A 26,701-nucleotide genomic window follows, 5' to 3' on the forward strand; every position below is an offset into this window, starting at 1 on the left:
ACCTCACATTGAATTTCACACTAATTGTGTGAATGTGTGTATGTTCGAGGCGGGGTGGGTAGAGAGGTCTCTATGCCTTAGACCTTTTCCTCCCTTGGCTCATACCTGCATCCTTTCCACAGGATCAGAGAGTGAACTGGCCTTGTGGATGAGGTAAGTATGCTCCATGTATTCAGTTAGGCGCTGTAGGAAGCTCAGAGGCTCATTAAATATAACTGGCATCGTGATCTTGGATAGTTCCTATTTAACCAGAAAATTGAAACTGTTACGTCCAATATACATAGCAAACAAACCTACTGTTATCTTTACATAACATCCTCCTGGAAAGGACAGAACAGCAACTAGCAATCCATGACATTTCATCAGTATTGGTTCATTTACACAAAATCTTTCCAGACCACCTAATACCATGGAGTATAACCTTCTAGGCCTTGAAGGAGGAAGTACAAAGACTGCCCAAACAGTCTCCTTGGTTTCAGGGAGCTCACTATCTGCTGGTGAACATGAGCGGATGACTATTAATCAGTCTGCCTTACATGAGAATTAGGAAATGGAACACCAAGGTGATGGAGACCGAGCAAAACTCTTCATAGTGGTGTTAAAATAATTAACTGCAGGGCCATTAACGACTGGAGAAGACTCCAGTGCCTTGAGTTTCTACATTAACAAACTGAAACCCCTCCCTGTCAACTTAAGCTTCACCAATCAGAAACCGCCAAACCTCTATCTAGGGATGTGACACTTTCACCAAATGTATATACTTTCTTTGTCTGGCTCCCTCAATGAACACCTTCCAAAAGCTCCCCTTCCTGCCTTCTCAGTGGAGTGTTGAACTGCTTCAGCTCTGGGGCTGTTCAAGTCATGGATTGCTGTCTGTTCAAATATATGTGTTAAAACTTCAATGTGTCTACATTTATCTTGTAACAATGGGCTAACGATGAACCACACATACCATTTTTTCTGGTAATTTTCCAAAAGAAATTTCACAGCTTTTGAAATGACAATGAAATGAAATGAAATGATAACACTGAGCTTATCTGAGCACTTATCTGGGGTACTAGCAGCCCACTGCATATTTGACAGGATAGATTTTAAATTCTGTCTGCCACAATGCTGCCACCACAGTAGACTCTCAAAATAATTTAACAATTAGGAAGAAAGCTTCTGACCTGAACTGCAACTGTTCAACTCTGTTTACCATGTGCCACCAGCATGTAATATTCTGGTGAGGCCTTTACAAAATTCATTAAGTAACACACTTATCTTGGTATTTACTGGAATATTCCGACGATCTTCTCAAACTTCTAGCGACCACTCCCTTGGGAATCAGGTCTTTTATGAGGCCTGCTGGCTGGTCGCGTGGGGAGGTGAACAGTCCTGAGGTGCAGTCAGGCTGGATGCCACCTGACTTAGCTCTGACTTTCCCCCCTAAATATCCACGTTCCCACTGAGCTTTTAAATTAAAAATAATGCAACCTTCGCAGAACCGAAACTGGAGCACATTCAAAGAAAATAAGCTCATTCATTATCATAAAATACCGCAGAACACAGACATGTAACAGCTAAGCCTAATTAAAAGAAAAGGTAAATTTATTGCTGCCTCTCTGGGGAGATGAGGGAAAAAGGGAATGTATACAGAGAAATAAAAGAAGCCTCAACTACATACACTCTAAGAGCTCATTAAACCCAGAGACTCACTGCTGGGGACAAGTCAAAAAAAACTGAGACTGCCAAGGCTTGTCTTAATTGAAATGTCCCAGGCTCTCTTTCTTCTATTTTTTTTTTTGAGATGGAGTCTCACTCTGTTGCCCAGGATGGAGTGCAGTGGCACGATCTTGGCTCAGTGTAACCTCTGCCTCCCAGGTTCACGCAATGCTCTTGCCTCAGCCTCTGTAGTAGTAGCTGGGATTACAGATGCACACCACCAGACCCAGATAATTTTTGTAATTTTTTAGTAGAGACAGGCCAGGCTGTGATAATTTTTGTATTTTTTTAGTAGAGACAGGCCAGGCTGGTATCGAACTCCTGACCTCAAGGGATCTGATCTCCCACCTCAGCCTCCCAAAGTGCTGGCATTACAGGTGTGAGCCACAGAACCTGGCCTTCTTCTATTTTTCAATAAAAAATATTTTTTTCTATTAAAAAAACGAATTAGGAAATACATAACTGTCTTAGGATAAAATATAATAACATTGAAATAAAAACATGAAAATGTCTCTTTACTTCCCTTTCCTACTCCTCTCCCCAGAGACAAAACAACACACACATATGCATACACACTCTTGATTTATATTCACACTTTTTCTTTTTCTTTTTTTTTTGAGATGATGTTTCACTCCTGTCGACCAGGATGGAATGCAATGGCATGATCTTGGCTCACCGCAATCTCCACTTCATGGATTCAAGCAATTCTCCTGCCTCAACCTCTCAAGTAGCTGAAACTACAGGCGTGTGGCACCATGTCCAGCTAATGTTTTGTATTTTTATTAGAGACAAGGTTTCACCATGTTGGCCAAGCTGGTCTCTAACTCCTGGCCTAAGGTGATTTGCCTGCCTCAGCCTCCCAAAGTGCTGGCATTACAGGTATGAGCCACTGCACCTGGCCAGGATTTGCTTGTTTTAATGAATAGCATCAGCTCTACATACTGACTCTTCTGCTGTGTTCTGGGGATCTTTTAGGGGGGGTCTTATACACATGTAAGATCCATACATTGAGTCTTTCAAGTTTTTTGTAATCACAGGATAGTGCAATGGTAAGACCACTGAACCAGACTGAGTTCCACTGCTGGGTTCACCATTAATAGCTGTGTAGCTTTGACCAGATTAAACGCTGTTCCAGTACTTAGTACTTATTGATGAGGAAACTGGATATAAGGGTATCTATCATAAAGCGTAGTTCTGGGCACATTAGTAATGCTATACATGTGTTTATTAAATTTAAAATAAAGTCCATATATGTCCATATTCATATATCTTTAAGAATACAGGCAAATATGGCTTTTAAGTAGAAGATTTCCCTAAGTAGAGTTTCTGGGTCCAAAATGCTAATTTTTTTTTTTTTCCAGACACTACCAAGCTTGGCTGGGCACGGTGGCTCATGCCTATAATCCCAGCACTTCGGGAGGCCGAGGCGCGTGGATCACAAGGTCAAGAGATCAAGACCATCCTGGTCAACAAGGTGAAACCCCGTCTCTACTAAAAATATAAAAATTAGCTGGGCATGGTGGTGCACACCTTAGTCCCAGCTACTCGGGAGGCTGAGGGAGGAGAATTGCTTGAACCCAGGAGGCGGAGGTTGCAGTGAGCCGAAATCGTGCCATTGCACTCCAGTCTGGGTAACAACAGCGAAAACTCCGTCTCAAAAAAAAAAACAGATACTACCAAGCTCAATGCTTTCCAAAATGGCTTTACCAATTTATACTCCCACGAGTGCTGCATGACAGTCAACATCTCTGATGCTAAAAGAGGTGTATTACTTCCAATTTGTTCCTTCTGTCATGTTCATGCTTTCATTTAACACATATTTAACTGAGCGTCTACCATGTGCCAGGTGCTGGAGTAAAAGCCCCATTGCAAACAGCCACTTGACCTGGAATGCCCTGCTCTCTTCCCTGTGTTCCTCTACATCCTACCCAGATTACAAGGCCCAGTTCAAGTCTTTCCTCTTCAAGTATTGCAGCACTCACTGATTTGCCACTCCTTCCAACTGCTAGAGTACCAAAATGTACTGCTCACAACTGAGCATTTCATCATAGGTTAGATTCTATTACCTACTGTTATGGTATGCGTGGTAACCAGCTTATCTTGCTACATGTAGAGTAACATAATCAAGTAGGTTTCTCTAAGCAGAGTTTCTGGGTCAAAAGCATGCTTATTTAATTTTTTTTGATCATAGATTAGATTCTATTACCTACTGTTAATGGTATGTATGGTAACCAGCTTATCTTGCTACAGTATAATAATACAATTCCTTGAGAAAGGGGCACTATCTTATACCCCATCTACATTCCCCCATCACCTCACAGAGACTGGGGAGCACTGCAGGTGTGCCCCGCCCCAGACGCACCCTGCATTCTCACTGCCCCTTGACTTTTCCCTGTTCAGGCGTTTGTCACACACTGCACTTCCCGCCTCCTTCAATGGAAAGCTCTTTGAAGACAAAGACTTTACTTAATAAAGCACAATGGTTAACACAGCTAAATGCTGAGAAAAACGTTCGTTACTTTTGGAATATTATTCAGCACCGAAAAGAAATGAGCTACCAAGTCAGGAAAAGACATGGAGGAAACTTAGATGGCTATTACTAAGAAAAAAAAGCCATTACGATTCCAATTGTATGACATTCTAGATAAGACAAAACTATGGAGACAGGAAAAAGGTCAGTGGTTGCCCAGGGTAAGGAGGAGGGATGAACCGGCAGAGCAAAGGGGATTTTTAAGGCAGGACACTGTATGTTACTATAATGTTGGACACACGTCATTACATGAACACAGAACACCAAGAGTGAGCCCTAGTGTAAACGATGACCTTAGGGTGAACCTTGATGTATCGCAGGTTCACCAACTCCAAGAAATGGGCCCTCCTGGTGAGGATGCTGACAATGGGGAGGCTATACATGTGTGGGGCCAGGGAGTATGCAGGAACTCTCCGCACCTTCCTCTTAATTTTGCTGTGAACTGAAAACTGCTTTATTTTTATTTTTTATTTTTTTGAGACAGAGTTTCACTGTTGTTACCCAGGCTGGAGTGCAATGGCACAATCTCAGCTCACCGCAACCTCCACCTCCTGGGTTCAAGCAATTCTCCTGCCTCAGCCTCCCGAGTAGCTGGGACTACAGGCACGCACCGCCATGCCCAGCTAATTTTTATATTTTTAGTAGAGACGGGGTATCACCTTGTTGACCAGGATGGTCTCAATCTCTTGACCTAGTGATCCATCTGCCTTGGCCTCCCAAAGTGCTGGGATTATAGGAGTGAGCCACCGTGCCCAGCCTGAAAACTGCTTTATAAAGTAAAAGTCTTTTTTAAAAATAGGCCAGGCGCAGTGGCTCACATCTGTAATCCCAGCACTTTAGGAGGCTGAGGTGGGTGGATCACCTGAGGCCAGTAGTTTGAGACCAGCCTGGACAATGTGGTGAAACCCTGTGTCTACTAAAAATACAAAAATTAGCTGGGTGTGGTGGTGGGCACCTGTAGTCCCAGCTACTCAGGAGGCTGAGGCAGGAGAATCGCTTGAACCTGGGAGGCAGAGGCTGCAGTGAGCCAAGATCATGCCACTACACTCCAGCCTGGGGGACAAGAACAAAACTCTGTCTCAAAAAAAAATTTTTTTTTTAAATAAAATAAAATAAAATTAGGCCAAGCAAGGTGGCTCATACCTCTAATCTCACCACTTTGGGAGACCATGGCACAAGGATCACTTGAGCCCAGGAATTTGAGACCAGTCTGGGAAGCAAAGTGAGACTCCATCTCTACAAAAAAAAAATCAGAAAACTAGCCAAGCATGGGGGCGTCCCAGCTACTTGGGAGGCCCAGGTGACGGCTTGCTGGAGCTCAGGAGATCACGTGAGTCATGTTCGTGCCACTGCAATCCAGCCTGAGTGACAGAGCAAGACCCTGTCTTAAAAAATAAAATTGTAAAAAAACTAGTTTTGATCAATCAGTTCTGTTACAGAAAATATCATAGTCGCAGTCACATGTGATAAAAGAGAATGTAAAGCCAAAAAAGAGTTTTAAAAAAAGTACAGTAGGGTATTAAGGCCATTAATAAAAGTCTGTAAATTTTGGATTTGTATTGTTTGTAGTACGAAGCATTAACAACATGATTGTGGAATGTGTTAACAACATTAACAACATTATGTACATTTCAAAACTTGTAATTTTTCTTTATTATAAATATTCACTTTAAAATCTGGAAGAAAAAGGTTAAAAAGCAACATGTTCAAAAATATTCTAGTATTGTTAAATGTTTTTATAGCCATAGAAACAAATGCTAGAAGATAGTAACATAAAAGTTAACAGTGGGTATCTCTAGGAGTTGGGAGCATAGGAAATCCTAATAACCTTCCTTATGCTCTTCTGTATTTTCCAGATTTCCTAAAATGAACTTGCACTCCTCTTCTAATCAAGGGTAAAACGAGATGTTTCTTTAAAAGCTAACAATAGGCTGGGCGCGGTGGCTCACGCCTGTAATCCCAGCACTTTGGGAGGCCCAGGAGGGTGGATCATAAGGTCAGGAGTTTGAGATCAGCCTGGCCAATATGGTGAAACCCGTCTCTACTAAAACTACAAAAAAAAAAAAAAAAAATTAGTTGGGCGTGGTGGCAGGTGCCTGTAGTCCCAGCTACTCAGGGGGCTGAGGCAGGAGAACTGCTTGAACCCAGGAGGTGGAAATCGCAGTGAGCCGAGATCATGCCACTGCACTCCAGCCTGGGCAACAGAACGAGACTCCCTCTCAAGAAAAAAAAAATTTATTCATTAAAGAAATGAAGAGCTTTACCTGTAAGTCTAATTTTGAATTTGTTTTTCCTGAAAAACACTCTAAGGGCTATTACATACCCACTGAGGAAGGAGCAGATGGACCAGGGCTGACATTTTGGTATTTATGAGATAGCAGTGCTTCCCTCCAAGTGAATTTGCTTTCTCAGGAATACCGGCCTAGGGACGTAATCGTTCAACTCTAAAGCAACGGTGTGTGCACTGCCATTTCTCTACATCCAGCTCCATGGGACAACACAGCACAGCAGGTTGGGGCAAGCAGGTGTCCACAGCCACAGGCTGCTCAACACCGGCCACTTGGGCTTTCCAGGGGTTCCAAGCCAATGACAAAGAGGGTGGTGTGAACTCTGGAGACCAAGGCACCAAAGATGTGGGTTTATCATCAGTTCAATAAGTAGATTTATTTTTTAATCATCTGAAAAGCTCCTAAAATTCTAACAGGCTCTTTGAATAAAACATTATAATCTACAATAATTTAAACAGCTTTCCATTTCTTTTAGTAACTCAGAATGAAAGCATTCAAGAAAAGGAAAAGGCACATGGCTGGGTCAAATTAACAGAGAGGCAGAACCCAGACTGCCATAAAAACCACCTGGACCTTCACAGAGAGTAACATGCTATTTTAAAATACAGCAACTTACTTGCAATTGTATTGCCTCCATCATCTGTAATTATTTTTAAATAATCTTACAATTTTTCAATTGCTAAAACTTACAGTTCCCTAGAGAGGTACTGAAAAACTCACTGACACAACGTATATTTTATTTCTTTCCCTCTTAGACCTCTTGGAAATTCACTGATACATCATTTTTGCTTCTAATCCAATGAAGTTGGGTGTTGCATTCTCTATTTTATACAACTGATGCGTGTATATATTCCAGTAATAAGAAAAGCAACAATTCACATTATGAAGATCAAGCTTCAGGAAGAACCACTGCCTAGAATACTTCTTTTTCGTTTTTGAGACAGTGTTTCACTCTTGTTGCCCAGGCTGGAGTGCAATGGTGTAATCTTGGCTCACTGCAACCTCTGCCACCCAGGTTTAAGTGATTCTCCTGCCACAATGTCCAGCTAATTTTTGTATTTTTAGTAGAGATGGGGTTTCAGCATGTTGGCCAGTTTGGTCTCGATCTTTTGACCTCATGATCCACCCAGCTTAGCCTCCCAAAGTGCTGGGATTACAGGCATGAGCCATCGCAACCAGCCTGCCTAGAATACTTCCATCATTGAGAGCTTCAGGCAGCTGGAAAAGTTAAACATTTATGCCCAGCAATTCAACCTATGACCCAGCTAAAAGCAAAGTTTAAATTTATCCATGCAAATTAATAGCAACCAATGATGAAACTGCAGAAACTCGTAATTGCAATTGCTCATCAGCTGACAAACTGAGACGACGGAGAGAAGGCTGCTTCTTCACTTGAGCACTAGAGAAACCTGAGAGAGCAAGGTCAAGTGAGAGCTCAACTGAAACTGGAAATACTGCAGAAATGTCAAGTCTACCATTGTAACAGGATAGAAGGGCAACTACTTAAGACAGAAAATCCCCTCAGGTGCTAGGCTATGTGTGTCTGCTGCTCTGTTGCCCAGACAGCAGCTGTGGGCAGGGTGCTCACTGGCATGTAGGACCCAAACTCTGGTGGGTCCCAGGGCTCTTTCTCCACATCAGTTGGGGCTGGCAGCGGTCGGCTATACCTTGGATAGAGCCGTGCCTCCTGCAAGATGGAGTTGGCACTGGATGTTTCCTTTACAACACCTCTACCTCCTACAGCTACCGAGGATGAAAATATTTCATCGTTCTTGCATGGTAGGGCCTCGCAGGGCCAAATGTCTTTTTTCCCATCTCATGCTACTCAGTTTCCTCCCCTCCATGGCATCTCATCTATTAGTTTATCACTGCATGAGGGTGCTTGTCATCTCAATACTGATTACATGCAGAGCAGTTACTCTAAGGCATCACAGGACAGCTGCCTGGGGCCACTCTGGATGGGCAGTTTGAAAAAAGCCTGCTGCCCTCCTGCCTTCTGTCCTCGGTCCTCACAGACCAGTGGGGAGTACAACAGGGGCCATAGTGAAAGACACACAGGCAGAAAGTAGGCACTAAGGAGTAGTAAAAGGTGGTATGCTCATCATGTGTTAACTGAAACACAGTGTGGGCACCTCTGTGCAACCAGTGGGAAAACAGGGAGAAAAAGATAAGAAAAGCTCTAAGGAAAATGCTAATGAACATAAAGATATTCCTTTTCTACTCTTCCTGCTTAGGAGCTGAGTATCTTCAGAGTTGGCAGGTGGCGTGAGCCCTCTTGCTGGGGACTTAACCAAAGGCTGGACAACACCTAGACAGGAATGTGAAGAGATGATAGAGCATGGGCTGCAAGCTTGCACTGGATCACTTGGCATTTGTGGCTTTAAGGGAATCTACTTCCAAGTGCATTTTTTTCCTAGAAACTGGTAAGCCTCAGATGGCACCTGGACTGGAGGGACCATGCTGCTCCTCTCTGCTCATTTCCCCATTTACAGTTGCTCTTGGCTACTTAAAAAAAAAAAAAAAAAAAGCAAACAACAACAAAAAAGCACTTAATCTCCTACACCCTGAATCATAGCACAGTATTCATACCCGGAAGTGTGAAAACCTCCAGGGCACTGCACAGAGAAGGTTAGAAACAGTACTGTTATCAGAAAGCCTCTTTTACTTAGGGAACCATTAACCTACATTAGGGCTCCTTGACTGCCTGTTTCAGCTAAGGGAAAAAAGACATGACATTAGAAATAGGGTCTTCAAGCCATTTATCCCCAGGATGAAACATTCTGATTTTAGGCTACTGTAGAGTGTGGGGGTAGAGATAACAAATTTTGTTTAACTATCTTGCTGCTTCTATCCTCCGTCTCTCTAGCTGGTATTTATAACATGCCAGGTTTGGCAACACTCCAAATCTTATCTAGCTCTGCATCTATCTTAGAGTTGAAATGCAAGAATAACACAGTTGTCATGGTGGCATATACGGTATCACATGTTTATCTGAATCCAAAAATAATATCACATCCCTTCCGACAGTTACTCTGACCTGGGGATAAGTCTGGGCATGAAGTCTGGTCCCATGGTTATGCGGCAGGCATTCTGTACTGGAATAAATGGGCTACATCTTCAGTTCGTGGGAAACATCTTAAGATTCATGGTGAGATAAGAGCATTTTATCAAAAACATATTGGCAAAGATTTACTTCAGTGAAAAATATTTGAATTTTCTCAACCGTTTCTCAGTATTGCAAGGTACAACTGAGTGATAAAAACAGTTCCATGAATCAAGATCAGAGAGCTTGGGAAAAGCTTCTCTGCTGTATTTCCCAGAGGCCAAGAATGACTAATGAAAGGTAACAAAACCTTGTGCAAGTTAGTTTTTTGAAGTTGTATTTTTAGTAACACTGAAGGCAGTCCTAATTGAGTTGTTAGCTTATAAAGCACACAAAAAAATGTTTGTTAATATGATCTGACTTTTGGCATATAGTTGAGAAAGGGGTCAAAGAACTGAATGACGTTATTGGATATTTTTTTAAAAACCCAAAAAACTCCTACTTCCATCTGTCTATAATATGAGCAAAGCTCTCAATCCTTGCATCTATTCAAAAACAAGAACATAATTGTTACTGAAAATCCTGTAGCAAGTGATATTCATCTCCGATACCCCAACCCCAACTGAAAAAAAGGCTTTTTAATAACATTCTACCTTTTGTTAATATTTTCATATAATTTTAATGTTTACAGTTATAATCATTCAAATATTAATATTTACAAAAATAACAATGCAAAGAAACCTTTAGTACTAAAGTCTTACAGGATATAGCTTTTAAAATTTTAATTTTTATGCACATTTCTGTAATAATGAAGTATGATAAAGTAATTGATAAAAGACCCTCAGTGTAGAAAAATTGAGTTAATATTCTATAGGAAGGATAAAATGGAAATACAAGTTAAAGGAAACATGGAACTATAAGCTTTTCAATTACTAAAGAACAGCTTGCTCATGTGTTTAATATAATGACAGTCGCAATCAAAACTTGATGGAAATGGTGTGCGGTGGCTCACGCCTGTAATCCCAGCACTTTGGGAGGCTGAGGCAGGTGGATCACGAGGTTAAGAGACAGAGACCATCCTGGTCAACACGGTGAAACTTTTGTCTACTAAAAATACAAAAATTAGCTGGGCGTGGTGGCACATTCCTGTAATCCCCGCTACTCAGGAGGCTGAGGCAGAAGAAAGGCTTGAATCTGGGAGGTGGAGGTTGCAGTGAGCCGAGATGGCCGCACTGCACTCCAGCCTGGCAACAGAGAAAGACTCCATTTCAAAACAAAAGAAAACAAAATTTGATTGTATGTGAATTCTACTAGCTACCTTTAAAAGAATGATACAAGACTTTAAATAGTCAGTATTCACGATATACCAGACCTTTGTATAATCCAGGACTCTTGCAATAATAAACCTCTTGCAATAATCCAGGAGTATCCTATTACTTCAAGACATCTAACACACACAAGGTCGGCGTGCGCATGGCCTTGAGCCCAAGGACCTCCTCAAATTTTGTGCTGAGGTCCTGGGGCTGGTTGCCTAAGTCACTGAGCGTGAACACCCACCACCTAACCTCTGGCTGAGCCCCGCTGAAAAAGCCGCTAGAACAAAGGGACGGAGGAGGACAGCAGGACGGGAACCGGGTACCCACAAGACGCAAGGCTTTCAGATTAAAGAGTCCTGTGACGAAGGGGCAATGAGCAGAAAGAAATAAGCGAAGGCTTCAAATGACTAAGCAATGTTAGGATTAGTTCTCAGGAGCTGGAGATTTGTTTGTTTGGTGAAAGCTTCAGCCACAAAGAGATTTAGAGTTGAATTCCAGTTATGTAAAATATTCATTTCACATTGTATAATCTGACATTTTGATAACATAATCCTGCCCAAACAAACTGGGAGAAGAAAAGAAGGATGTGATCAGTTTTGGAAATCTAAGTGGCTAAATGCTATTTGGGAAAGGGTAAAACGTGCAGGTGTGTGGGAGTGGAGGAGACTGGGGCAGAGTAAACCCAGCTGAGGACGGGACTGTGGGCACTGGGGACCAAGATGACAAATGCCTGGAGAAGAAACTGTCACTTTCCTTCTGAAGACAAAGTGAGAACTAGACCATACCTGGCAGGTAAGCGTCTGTACTGTGAATCTAGAAAAGCCACGGAATTTGAATAATAATAGCATTACACCATAAAACAATATCATCATAGCATATAAATCCAGGGCATTAACTGTTTTAGAAAAACATAGGATGGGGAGCCTAGTTGAGTGTGGAATTGTGGGGCTGTCACCCACAGGATACTGACATCCTGCACTCTGCCCTGGCCGAATAACCTTCGAAAGATTCAGTCCAAAGTCTATAGTAGCTTAGAGCAGTGTTTTTCAAATGGTGGGTTTGGTTCATTAACAAGTTGTAAAATAAATTTAACGAGCTAGAATCAGCACTTTAATAAAATAAATGAGTATTCTTTTGTGAAACATTTTAATTTTAAGGACACGCATATATACATATTTGCATACTGGATCACAAAGGTAAACATATTTAACTAAAAGCATTTGAAAAACACTGGCTCCTCACAACAACAGAGCACAGAAGGGCTGCGGCTATCAGATTTCCTCTTCCACTTTGAAGATTTCTTACTAACAAATAAAGAGACTGGGTAAATGGAGGGAAGGGAAGAGATGATAGCTGAAGGTATGCATGTGGCTTCTGGAACTGAGTTTCACCCCGACAAAAAGGACACAAACTGAAGTATTTGGATCAATGTGTTAGAAGCAGAAACATGCAGGCCGGGCGCAGTGGCTCCTGTCTGTAATCCCAGCACTTTGGGAAGCCAAAGTTAGTGGATCACCAGAGGTCATGAGTTTGAGACCAGCCTGGCCAACATGGTGAAACCACATCTCTACTAAAAATGCAAAAATCAGCTGGGTGTGGTAGTATGCACCTATAGTCCCAGCTACTTGGGAGGCTGAGGCAGGAGAATTGCTTGAAACTGGGAAGCGGAGGTTGTAGTGAGCTGAGATCATACCACTGCACCATAGCCTCTACAAGAGAGCAAGACTCTGTCTCAAAAAAAAAAAAAGAACCAGGAACATGCAGTGGGGATTTTAGAAAATGCTTTCAATTTAAGTGTATTAAGACCCATGGATAGTACTATTTCTAAGTTCAGACCTATTTTCTTTTGGGATATGGAAACAGGCAGATATTAGAGACTGTTGATATCAAAATTTACTTTAAAAATATATTCCAGGCCGGGCGTGGTGGCTCACACCTATAATCCCAGCACTTTGGGAGGCCGAGGCAGGTGGATCACAAGGTCAAGAGATCGAGACCATCCTGGTCAACAAGGTGAAACCCCGTCTCTACTAAAAATACAAAAATTAGCTGGGCATGGTGGCGCGCGCCTGTAGTCCCAGCTACTCGGGAGACTGAGGCAGGAGAATTGCTTGAACCCAGGAGGTGGAGGTTGCGGTGAGCCGAGATCACGCCATTGCACTCTATCTAGCCTGGGCAACAAGAGCAAAACTCTGTCTCAAAAAAAAAAAAAAATTTATATATATAAATTTTATATAAATTTATATATATATATTCCAGGCCAGGCGTGCTGGCTCATGCCTGTAATCCCAGCACTTTGGGAGGCTGAGGTGGGTGGATCACCTGAGGTCAGGAGTTTGAGACCAGCCTGGCCAACATGGTGAAACCCTGTCTCTACTAAAAATACAAAAATTAGCTGCTTCTGGTGGAGGGTGCCTGTAATCCCAGCTACTTGGGAGGGTGAGGCAGGAGAATCGCTTCAACCCAGGAAGTGGAGGCTGCAGTGAGCTGAGATCATACCATGGCATTTCAGCCTGGGTGACAGTAAGACTCTGACTCAAAAATGAAACAAAACAAAACAGAAAAAGTAGTAATATTTGTATTTCTCTCTCAAGGCTCCTCATTTTTAATCTCTACTGTCCCATAGTGCTTATACTTGATTGTGTCTGCTGCCTGAGAGAGAAGCTTCCTACAACAGACAGTGTCCAAAGAACAGTATTTCCAAAAGCTGGTGATTTCCTTTCAATCCACATTCATGAAAATGTTCTTCCAGAATATTCGTCTCCTATGAACCTCAGCAGAAAGAAGTTTCTAAAAACACGACTTCCCCTGAAGATCTCTCTCTATGCTTTGAATCAGTAAGTTCTACAGATACAATTCAGAACATTCTATGAAACCCTTTCAACCCAAACAGCTGTTTATTTGTAATATTTTGTTTATAATTCCACATAAGCATTTACGTGTACAAGAAGTTCTGTACCTAAACATAAAAGTAAAACCGCATTCTAGAGAAACAGTATCTTTGAGAGCATAGCAGACACAATGCAACACAACATTACCTCCTATCTTTTAAAAGAACCATTAGTCTCGATTTAGACATAAACTAGACAGATTGCTGGTCGTCTACCTGAACAAATTTATAACACCAACACTACAGCTGACACCCAGTGAAACAGGAGAGAGCAGGAGAAAGAAATCAGACAACAGAAATACAGAAAACTGTATATTCTATAACAGCCCCAAAGACTAAACCAAATCTGAAATGTTCATACAAACTCCTTTGACCAAATAACCTTAGTAAGACACAGTACCAATTCTACAGTAACTTAGAGCAGTGTTTTCCAAAGGTGGGCTTGGTTCATTTACAAGCTGTAAAATAAATTTGATGAGCTAGAATCAGCATTTCTTTAATATAATAGAAAATAAAATTTGTAGTAATGATGAGTATTATTTTGGAAAACTGATTTTAAGGACATGCATATTTACATATTTGCATACTGGATCACAAAGGTAAACATATTTAACTAAGGGTCTGGAAAATACTGACTCTACAGAATACAAATAAATAATCATTTTTGTCTTGAAATTTTCCGTTCCAAAGAGACAAACGTGCGTAACTGTCATCTTACTGTCTATACACATTTGCTTTGTCCTGTTGAATTGTAACTGAAATAAAATTAGAGCTCACGTCTCATTCTCAGCTGTGATTAATGAAAAACTATTATTTATTGAGCACAGTGTTAAAGCAGGGACTGTTCCAGGCATTTTACATAAATTATTTCTCTCTCAATACACCTCTAAGATACAAATCATCACCCTAGTTTTACACCGGAACTGGCTGGCATGCTACTCAGGTAGGAACTGCAACTTGCCTGTGGCCCCACAGCCAGGAAGGAGGAGAGAAGAGATTTAATCCTACATTACCAGGCTACAAAATTTGGATGAATTACTCTCCATGCAGAAGTCAAAAAATATTTTTTTGAAATTAATGTTTATGGAATTTGTTCCTTGAAAATTACATTTAGGAAGTTTCAGATTTCATCATCCACTCGAAGAAGAGAGACATTGGAAAAATGCCAGAGGCCAGGAGCCACGGCTTGTGCTTGGAATCCCAACAGTTTTGGAGGCTGAGGTGGAGGGACAGCTTGAGCCCAGGAGTTCAAGACCACCCTGGGAAACATAGCAAAACTGTTTCTCTATTAAAAATACAAAAAAAATTAGCCAGGTGTGGCAGCACGTGCCTGTGATCCCAGCTACTCAGGAGGATGAGGTGGGCGGATCAGTTGGGCCAGGGATGTTGAGGCTGCAGTGAGCCATGACAGCACCACTTCACTCCAGTCTGGATAATATATTGAGTCCCTGTCTCAAAAAAAGAAAAAAGAGGCCAGGCGTGGTGGCTCACACCTGTAATCCTAGCACTTTGGGAGGCCGAGGTGGGTGGATCACAAGGTCAGGAGTTTGAGACCAGCCTGGGCAACATGGTGAAACCCATCTCTACTAAAAATACAAAAATTAGCTGGGCGTGGCAGGGTGCACCTGTAATCCTAGCTACTTGGGAGGCTGAGGCAGGAGAATCTCTTGAATCCGGGAGGCAGAAGTTGCAGTGAGCCCAGATAGTGCTATTGCACTCCAGCCTGTGTGACAGAGTGAAACTGTCTCAATAAAAAAAAAAAAAGGAAAGAAAAGAAAATGAAAAGAAAAATGCCAAAGGGGGTACCTCTGCAGCGCACAGGATTTCAAGTCGCAGAATGAAGCGTGTATGAGGTGACCATACTTCCCAGCACAGGGAAAGTTCTGAGAGTGCTCCCGGGTTCCACACACGATTGCAAAATGTTAAGAGGTAATGTGCAGGCAGATTCTTTTGTGCCACATGACTTATGTGTTTTTTTAATTTTCATCATTCTAGGTGGTCCAAGGTCATACTAGTAAGACCTAAGAGAACTTTACCCAGAATAGTCCTAGCCTGACTGACAGCAGGGTGGCAGTGTTGACTACTACCTTCAAGGGAATCTAAGGGTTTCTATAAAAGGACATGCTGCCATCTCCCTACCTCCCCCCAAATCAGATCCACCTGCACAGATAACTAAGCAGAGACATATTCCAAATATTTAATACACCATGCTTGCAAATTCTGAAAACAAAAACTTGCTCTGTGTATAGAAGTGTAATGAAATTCTGTCCTTCACTGTGGAGGTATCTGTTCTTTCTGAGAGTTTCTATGTAAAACTATGGGGCAATACAAATGTGATATGACAACCAAAGAAGAGCATTTTTTTTTTTTTTTTTTTTAACATTGAAAAGGCACATTAAAGCCATCAGAGTGGCTCAAATTCTTGCCAGAAAAAAACGCGCCTATGACTTTTCACAATTTATGATTCTTGTACGTTTCCATAAACATTGTTGTGCACCACTTTCAGTAAAACTTTTCAATTCCTTTCTAAAGAATATGTGATTAAACATATCTGCTTAATATCATATGAAAAAACCACCAATTTACCATTCCAATACATTTTCTGAGGATGCTCCAGATACTGAAGTCATTTCTGGAAAACATAGGAGAAGGCAAACTTGTTCTGCAAAAAAAGAAAAGGAAAACATAAAGTTCGTTCTAATGCCATTGTCATTAGGAGGGAAAAATTGTCATTCATATGAGAGCTGCAGGCACAGAGAGACACTTCAAAAATGTGTGTCATCACAGACAGGGTGAAACAGGGCTGATCCAGGGTTGCCCCTGTTCACCGCTACCTATGTTGACCCCTCCAGAGATTCTGTAGCCACTCAACTGACCCTCTGTCTTCAGCACTGCTTTGATCTAACTCAGTCCTCCCAGGCCCTGGAGTCCAGCTGTTTGGACCACCTCAGAAGCCCACTCTCCTTTCATGTTATGGCACATCTGACCCTGTTGGATTCATGTCACACTTACCGTGTTCTGATACTTAATACATTATCATTCTCTAGCTGCTAAATGATGTAAATAAAATACCATCACACAGTCTAGATACAGGTTTTTAAGAAATGATTTGGAAAATAAAAAATACAAAAGTATTGAAAACCTAGGCCCTGCAATATACATCAGTACTTCCCCTGAACAAAATTTAACAACTTTAAAACAAATTTACCTCTACCGAAAGACCATCTTCAAAGCCTCTATAGGTGTTTAAAAGTAGCCAGAGGGATGTGGCTTCCTGGGGCAGAAAGTCTGTGGCTTGGATAAGCAGCATATCACAGCCAGTCCTGATGGGCAGGGAGCCACCCCATTTCCACGGAGCAGAATGGCAGCACCATCAGCAATCAGGGGTGTACAAGAGGTGCCCCGGCCAACTTTCTAGAACACGGTTATTCAAGTTTTCCAGTTGCCAGCTGGGTGTGTAGTTCAAGCCTGTAATCTTAGGACTTTGGGAGGCCGAGGCGGGTGGATCAGGAGGTCAAGAGATCAAGACCATCCTGGTCAACGAGGTGAAACCCCGTCTCTAATACAAATACAAAAATTAGCTGGGCATGGTGGCGTGTGCCTGTAATCCCAGCTACTCAGGAGGCTGAGGCAGGAGAATTGCTTGAACCCAGAAGGTAGAAGTTGCAGTGAGCCGAGATCGTGCCATTGCACTCCAGCCTGGGTAACAACAGTGAAACTCCGTCTCAAAAAAAAAAAAAAAAAAGTTTTCCAGTTGCCAGCTGGGCGTGGTAGTTCACTCCTGTAATCTTAGGACTTTGGGAGGCCGAGGTAGGCAGATCACTTGAGCTCAGGAATTTAAGATCAGCCTGGACAACACGGTGAAACCCATCTCTACTAAAAATAAAAAAATCAGTCGTGCGTGGTGGTGCATGCCTGTAATCCCATCTACTTAGGAGGCTGAGGCAGGAAAATTGCTTGAACCTGAGAGGTGGAGGCTGAAGTGAGCTGAGATCGCACCACTGCATTCCAGCCTGGGCAACAGAGTGAGACTCTGTCTCAAAAACTAATAATAATAATAAAATAAAAAGTTTTCCAGTTGCCTCCTGAAATATATCCATGTAGCTAAAATATTAAATATTTTAAAAATCATCTTCTAAAGAACCTTTAAATTAAACTAGTTGTATAGAAGTTGATACAATTGACATTTTTAAGTGAAGACTCCATGGTGGAATTCTTCTGGTTTTTCTTTTTTAGGAATACACACTGCTCATTTGGCAGATCTGCCATCTAACTAATCTGCTGGATAAGTGGCCACAGATGGTAATTAAATCATATTCCCCACTATCCAAGACTATCAATCTCTGTGACACAAACAATGGATACCAGGAATAAGAATCCTGGCCATTATCTATCCTTTGCATGTATAATATAGTTTCAGAGACGTATATAAACCAAATTTTCCATCTATTTTTTTCTTTTTTTTTTTTTTGAGATGGAGATTCACACTTGTTGTCTAGGCTAGAATGCAGTGGTGTGATCTTAGCTCACTGCTACCTCTGCCTCCCGGGTCCAAGTGATTTTCAGCCTCCCGAGTAGCTGGGATTACAGGTGCATGCCACCATGCCAGGCTGGAGTGCAGTGGTGTGATCTCGGCTCACTGCAACCTCTGCCTCCCAGGTTCAAGCGATTCTTCTGCCTCAGCCTCCTGAGTAGCTGGGACTACAGGCACCCGCCACAGGAAACAGGAAAATCACTCAAACCCAGGAGGCAGAGGTTGCAGTGAGCTAAGATTGCACTACTGCATTCTAGCCTGGCAGGACTACAGGCACCTGCCAAAAAATAACACCTGGCTAATTTTTGTATCTTTAGTACGGACGGGTTTCACCATGTTGGCCAGATTGGTCTCAAACTCCTAACCTCAGGTGATTCACCCACCTAAGCCTCCCACAGTGCTAGGATTGCAGGTGTGAGCCACCATACCTGGCCCTAGGTGCCACTTTTAAAAGAAACTGGAACACTTTCATGCAGGAGGACTGATCCAAGGCAAGGCAAATATCTTTTCCAAATATCTGGAAAACATCTCTTACAAGCAGTGCTGAGGGACGTGCGAAGCTAGGGAAATAAAAGCTAGAGGCCTGGGGAACAGTGGGCACAAGGCAGGTCTTAGAATATCGGAGAGCAGGCCCTGGGATGGCAGGAGTAATAAATCCATTCCCCCAGTTGCTATGCACCTCGGCCTGCTTCATCCTCCTTCTCCATGCATTGATTGACATGATATAAGCTACATTCTCTTGCTGACCTATTGATGACGTCCCTCCCCCAAACAGTATGTAAACTCCATGAGAACTCATGTTCTGTCTACTGCTGCAGCACTGTTGCCTAGAACGATGGCTAGCACCAAGTGGGAGTTTTAAGTATTTGTGGAAGGAGCTTTGTAATGTATAAGATCTATTAGACATTACCTCTTTTGTAAAGAATTTGGTTTATCCTGTGCTACTCAAGAGAGAAGGAATTTGACTGCAGGTGAATGCTTATATTAGGGTGGCTAATATAAAGACCTGTCTCACAATTAATTCTAAAAACAGGAGATGAGAGAGGCTTCTTAAGGAAGGGTTTCAGACAGAGGCTGGAGGATTCTACCAGTCAGGGCACAGAAAGACACTCAGCTCAACCAAGGATACTGCTGAACATCGTGCCGGGAACAAGACAGGCTCCACAACAAAGAATTACCCACCCCCAATGGCAGCAGTACCAGGGTCGAGAAATCCAGCCAGAGAAATACAATGAGAGCTTCATGTATAATCTCAAATTCTCAGTAGCCACATCTTAAACTAATTTTAGTAATTTATTTTATTTAACCCAATATATCCAAACTATTAGCATTTCAACATATAATACATATAAAAAATTGTATTTTATACTTTTTCCATTTTGTCTTCAGAATCCAGTGTGTACCCTACTTTTAGAGCACATCTCACGCTATGAAATTAACAGTTAACATGAAATCTAGTCTTAACAAAGTTGTGTTTAATGAAAATATGGTTTCTGCTTCATTTTGCAATTTAACTTATGTCAATTAAAGTTAAGTAAAAAATCAGTTTCTCGGTCAAACTCGGCAGATTTCAAGTACCCAAAAGCCGCATGTGGCTAGTGGCTACTGTACCAGATGGAATGGATCTCTGTGATTACTTCTCAAAACGAAATGGTTACGCTGTTTCAAGAATAGGGCGGGGGAACAAAAATCTGCCCAATTTTACCAGTCTAAAGACAAGAACAGACAAAAAAGTCCACAGTCTAATCATCAAAAAATGCTAAAGCTTGTGCAATGTTATTTGAAGAAGCAGAGGGAGTAGAGAAATAATAATAAAAAAAAAAAGTAGGAGGGTCAGTTCTAAAAAAATAATTTGTGTTGAAAAAGATGTGTTTCCATATTTAAAAATTTCACTCCCTCTGCCAGAAAAAAAAGGAGAGAGAGAGAGAGAATTCCCTAATGATGTTGGATGGTGGTGTTACTCCAGGCAGAAATAAGAACAGATGAGAGCAGCAATCAGAATTTTCAGGCTGAAAGCAGAGTCAGTGATTCTCTTTCCGTGGAGTTTATCTGAGGGTCATTATCCTGCATTCTATGCTTCCTTTTTCTCTTCACACAGAGAGAACACACCCTGTACCAGGGACTGGCAGTGATGTGTCCTGGTTCTATTTTCAACCATACAGATGACATTACGACTATTTAGACAACAGCACAATAACTGGTTTTTAAATGAAGCGTCTCACACTGGTTTTGTCTATGTGATGCGAATGGCTCCACTTGCTAGCACACCGTTATTTCCCCACTACACAGCATTGTAGACAGACCTAAAGAACCACATGAATTTAAGAAGTGTTGACTAATAAATGCTGTGCTTGAATCCCCCTTGTTCTGGAAACTTGGCAAGGTCAGGAGATCACGATCCCCCAAAATCTTTTTTTTTTGAGACGGAGTTTCACTCTTGTTACCCAGACTGGAGTGCAATGGCGCAATCTCAGCTCACCGTAACCTCCGCCTCCTAGGTTCAAGTAATTCTCCTGCCTCAGCCTCCCGAGTAGCTGGGACTACAGGCGCGCACCACCATGCAAAAATACAGCTAATTTTTGTATTTTTAGTAGAGACGGGGTTTCACCTTCTTGACCAAGATGGTCTTGATCTCTTGACCTCGTGATCCACCCACCTCGGCCTCCCAAAATGCTGGGATTATAGGTGTGAGCCACCGTGCCCGGCCCCCCAAAATCTTTAAATGTCATTTGGATGGCAGAAATTATATGTTATTTGGTCTGGGCACGGTGGTTCATGCCTGTAATCCCAGCACTTGGGAGGCTGAAGCAGACGGATGACCTGAGGTCAGAAGTTCTTGACCAGCCTGACCAACATGGTAAAATTCTGTTCCTACTAAAAATACAAAAATTAGCTGGGCATGGTGGCACATGCCTGTAGTCCCAGCTACTCAGGAGGCTAAGGCAGGAAAATCACATGAATCTGGGAGGCAGAGGTTGCAGTGAGCTGAGATTGCACCCCGGCACTCTACCCTGGGCAACAGAGCAAGACTCCAACTCAAAAACAAAAAAAAGAAAGAAAGAAATTTTATGTTATTTGGAAGCTGAGCCTCGAAAATTCACCTAATTACACAGATCTCTTTTATCTACCTGCCGGACACCAAGCCCACCTCCTGCCTCTGCTCCATGGACTGCTAGGTTAAACATAAACACTTAACACTGTTTGCTCTCAGAGGCCCCTGAAAAGAAGAAAAAGATGACAAAACAAAGGTAGGCCCATTAAGCCTCACCTGGAATTAGCTGCCAGGTGCTTCATGCTTTCCAGGTCTGCTACCTGATTTTCGTGAGACACATATGAGCTCTTCTGGGTCCTGTGTATACACATGCATATTTTTACTGAGGTATCCTTATACTTGGCAGGAGGTGGGAGAGTATCATCTCTTTCATGGAGGATATAAAAGAACCGTGGAATGGAAACCAGAGCTACTGAGCACACTCTTGCTACCGCCCAGCTGCGTGACCTGGGGCAAATCTAAGTCAAAGCTACACAGCTGTACAATCCTCCTCCTTCTGGCAGCTAGATCTGCACTAAGAAAAATGCCTAGGACAATTAAAGCCTCTTGGAAATGAAGATTCAACTTCTTACCTACATGTCAGCTTTAAAGAATTTTTTAAAAATTATTTGCTATTTTTATAAAGTACAAACATTCTAAGATAAAAAACACTCATTGTCAATGGTGATATCATCTGTCCACTAAATTATCTTCTAACTATGTAGGAGTTTTTTGTGTATTATGGATATTTCATTCACCACCTGCGTTACAGATAACTTATTCCAAGTCTAACATTGGTCCTGTGGTTCTGTTTACAGTATAATTTGCCAAACCAAATCTACCTACTTGGGAAAGCTATATATGTTATTATCAAAATCTATATGTGAAACATAAATGAACAGCTATCATTCAGTATTTTCCCAACAGACAAGATAAAAACATTCATTATTAACAGGTATTCCAGAAAAAAAAGGTGAATTTCTTAATTAACAACATTTGGTAATTTTGACTCTAAATTTTTAGAAATTCAAGTTCTGTGTCAAAACCAAAAGACCATATATAATTAAACCAGTCTTCTCAGGTATATACCAAGTGGTAGTAAATACAACTAAATCAGAGGGGGGTATGGTAATGGCATATGATTATTTTTCAAATTAAAAAATAATACTTTTTTTGGAGAGTTTCCCTCTTTTTGCCCACGCTGGAGTGCAATGGCACGCTCTCAGCTCACTGCAACCTCTGCATCCTGGATTCAAGCAATTCCCCTGCCTCAGCCATCTGAGTAGCTGGATTACAGGCATGTGCCACCATGCCTAGCTAATTTTGTATTTTTAGTAGAGATGGTGTTTCATCATGTTGGCCAGGCTGGTCTTGAACTCCTGACCTCAGGTGATCCACCCTTCTCAGGTTCCCAAAGTGCTAGGATTACAGGTGTGAGCCACCGAGCCCAGCCAAAAAAGAATACATTATATAACAAAGGAAACAATCTAGAGATAAAGGACAAGCTAGACCTCCCCTCCTACACCCTCCAACACCAACAGAAACAAACGAGTGCTTCTTTCCACATGCTTTTCTTCATACAAACAAGGGTATACAGGTAGATGCATTTTTTCAAATTGACATATTACCCTATAGGTCACATTGCTTTTTTCACAAACTATCAAGGACACTCCCCTTCAAGTTGATAGACACAGGTATACCTTTCTTTCTAATACCTTTAGGCACATGTATACATATGTAAGTAGTACATCACGCATGCTGATTTTTTTTAATGTAGTTTTTCCCCCTGCCACCCCACTCCCCAATCTCTACCACCACTCTACCACCCTATACAATCCACAGTAAGAAGCGGGCATCTAATTCTTCTGTGCTTTTCCACATGTTCCCGAAGAGCCACATGTGGAGCATGCATGTGTGCACACACAAAGGGGCGTGCTGCCCTTAATATTCCAAACTAGGGTACTAATCATAATGCTTCTCTATGGTCTGCTTTTCAATACTGCATGCAAACTTGTTGATGGCAAATGGTATACTAATCATTTTAAGGAATGTATAGTATTCCATAAGAATACTATATATCAAAATACATTTTGTCATTCTCCATGAAGGGCATTCACCATTTCATTCTTTTGCCAAAAGAAACAATGCGACAAAAATATTTCAATATATGATGCATTCTTTTTAAATCTGATGCCTTCACTTTAATAGTGCAGAGCACTGGGGTTAAGATCGCTGGGTCAAAAGTATCTCTATTTCACATATCCATAGATGCCGCCAGACTGCTTTCGGAGAAGGTGTTAACAATTTCCTGTCTCGCCAGCAGTCCATGAACGCTCTCCTCTTCCCACCAGCAAGAGTTGGTGTTAACAAGTGTTCTTGTCCTTTCAGGTTTTGGGTCTGACTGCGGTAGTGATGCTTACATAGTTATTTTGTTTTTCTTTGACCACTAGTGAGTTAGAACATTTTTCATGTGCTTAATGACAATCTGAATCCACAGATGGTCAACTGCCTATTTATATCATCTATACCACTGAATTTTGCCCTTTAGTAAGAATTTTTTTGTGTGTGTGTATGATAGATATCAATCTTTTGTCACCTAGACTGCAAACAGTACCAGTTGCAGGTTAAACAAAACTTCTACAAACAAGTATGTCTCTTTTTAAAAACATAGCTTCTGTGTTTTCTATCTTGGTGAAGGCTTCTCCCACCCTAAAGCTGTTTCTTTTTTTTTGAACATGATGTTCCAAATCTGTAAATGATATATATTTTTCTCTCTTACGTCTGTCTTTCTACATAAAGATAGCTAGGTCTCTTTAAGGGGCGTGTCCTTGTTTGCTCATTTGAGCCACTTGTGACTAAGATTCTCGTGCCCTCTATGCCTTTCACAAACAGGGCCTGTGAAGTGGCCCTACTCCCTTCCTTCCAAGACAGAGGAGCTCTCTCTCTCCAACACTGCTCTTACCCGCAATTCCAGGAACCTTAGTAGTCGTATTTTTATTTAGCTTCATCCCAGCTTCTATCTCGGTTCAAAAGACCTTAATCATTGATTTGTATGTTTCAGGGAAGACTGAAAAAGTTCAGGCGTTTTTTAAAAAGCAACACTTTCAGAAATGCTGTGACATCAAAATATCCCCAGGCTAGCTTTAAAGAGTTCTGGTAAGATGAAGTGGTTGAATACTAATGGCGAACATTTATGGAGAGTTTACTCCATTTTAGACTATGTTAATCACTTAAAGTGCATCACCTCATTTAATCCTCAAAGTAATCTTATTAAATAAGGTATCCACGATAACAAATTGAATTAGTAGAACTGGATTCTTTAACTCCACAGCCCTCGCTCCTGGCTTTCAGAACTCTGAAACCTTAGTTTTTCTTAGAAAATAACAATACCATTGTTTCATATGGCCATGGTAGAGTTCCCAGGAAACAATGCATACAGAGAGTGCTTTTAAAACTCTAGGGCTCATTCATTCTGGTCTATAGACTCAATTTAACTGTACATAACCAGCATTTAAAAAATGAAATCAAATACATCTGGCAAGGGTAGGTATTGTTAATGAAAATTCTGTTCCAACGATACGTATGCACTCCATATGTGTGCATTATGTGGTCAAATATAATTTTATGTTAAATATGGAAATTGGTCAGTGATATAAAACATTCAGTTCAGTGCCTGGTATAGGTCAAAAGCCTTCAACATGAAGTAGATATTATCATTATTATTAATAATTTCAGGGAAGACTGTATCATCTTCCTGAGTTGTTAAAGATTTAAAACTACTACTACTTTATAGATGAAAAATTTACTAATTACAGTTTCAAAAGATGATCTAAAAATGGTTATTTATGAAACAATTGTCATAACTATATTAAGGTTTTCACAGAGAAACAGGAATGAAGTTGTTTCAATTGCCTGGAGAAAAGCAGAAAAAGCAATAGTTCTCACCACCTGCTACTTTCCCCTAGGAAGGCTTTTATTTTTTTCTTTGAGAGGAGTCTCACTCTGCCACCCAGGCTGAGTCTTTAAGCAAAGACTGTGGTTAAGATATAATGAAGCAGCTTGGGAGGGACTCTGACTTAGAACTGTCCCTTTCTTTTCTGTCACTTAATAATTCATTGGCATTCTTTGTTTTAATGTTGTATGACCTGAGTGAAAGTGCTGAGACAATTCTGTCCAAGTAATATTTTTCATTTAATTGAAATGATGAAAAAACATACTAATAAATTCCAAACTTAATTTCACCATACCTTAAACATTCCATTGACATGATTAGATGGCATTAAACTCATTCCTCTCCAGATCCGAGGGTACATCCTCTCCCGACCCGTATTTGGGAGAAGACCTCGAGCATGCTCCTCCATTCAGGCTTCTCTTATGCACACAGCCGGAACGATCTCAGACTCACCAATGGTATCAGCAATGGGGTTTTAAAAGCAACTCCAAGGTTCCAATTTGGAACAATGAAATTGACTAGTTCCGTGCTCAGCTTAAATTTCCCAATTCTTCATTTTCTCTATATTCATTCCCTCTGCTATTTTTTACATATCTGCCACTCATAGAGTGTAATCCCCTCCCCTCCAAGACTCTGAGATTAGGGATTATGTCTCATTCTCCTCTGTGGCCTTTAGGGTACAGAATATTTTGCATATGACAGGTGCTCAAAGTTTTAAAATAAATGATTTTACCTAATGTCTCAAGTTACAATGGAACCAAAGAAAGAAAAACAATGAAAAACTGGTATGGATAAGTAAGCAGTGAGGTATGACGAACACAACAATCATTTTCTGTCCCGCTCTGTGGCCCAGGCTGGAGCAGCACAGTGGCAGGATCTCAGCTCACTGCAAACTCTGCCTCCCAGGTTTAAGTGATTCTCCTGCCTCAGCCTCTCGAGTTGCTGGAATTACAGACGCCCACCATTATGCCCGGCTAATTCCTGTATTTTTAGTAGAGACAAGATTTCGCCATGTTGGCCAGGCTGGTCTTGAACTCCTAACCTCCGGTAATACACCAGCCTTGGCCTCCCAAAGTGCTGGGATTATAGGCGTAAGCCACTGCACCCAGCCTCTTACGCCACTTATTAAGAGAATATTTTCAAAACCCATTTTTTTTTTTTTTGAGACGGAGTTTCGCTCTTGTTACCCACGCTGGAGTATAATGGCGCGATCTCGGCTCACCACAACCTCCGCCTCCTGGGTTCAGGCAATTCTCCTGCCTCAGCCTCCCGAGTAGCTGGGACTACAGGCGCACGCCATGCCCAGCTAATTTTTTGTATTTTTAATAGAGACGGGTTTCACCATGTTGACCAGGATGGTCTCGATCTCTTGACCTCGTATTTCACCTGCCTCGGCCTCCCAAAGAAAACCAA

At 41.5% G+C, this 26,701-nt stretch overlaps 1 protein-coding gene across 21 annotated transcripts in view; it reads right to left on the minus strand.

Annotated features, from left to right (window-relative positions):
* OSBPL1A (oxysterol binding protein like 1A) overlaps positions 1–26,701 on the minus strand; it is a 237,688-nt gene that overhangs the window by 19,394 nt on the left and 191,593 nt on the right. For 19 of the 21 annotated variants that reach the window (XM_078347904.1, XM_078347903.1, XM_078347899.1 and 16 more), the window contains 2 exons: positions 16,358–16,433; positions 106–240 (listed from right to left, as the gene is read on the minus strand). In XM_078347904.1, the coding sequence (XP_078204030.1) occupies positions 106–240; positions 16,358–16,433 (211 nt within the window). The remainder of the gene's footprint in view (positions 1–105; positions 241–16,357; positions 16,434–26,701) is intronic. The other 2 variants (XM_008979616.5, XM_078347908.1) reach the window with 2 other exon arrangements.

The sequence above is a fragment of the Callithrix jacchus genome, chromosome 13 (genome assembly GCF_049354715.1).
Source record: "Callithrix jacchus isolate 240 chromosome 13, calJac240_pri, whole genome shotgun sequence".
Taxonomy (NCBI): Eukaryota; Metazoa; Chordata; class Mammalia; order Primates; family Cebidae; genus Callithrix; species Callithrix jacchus.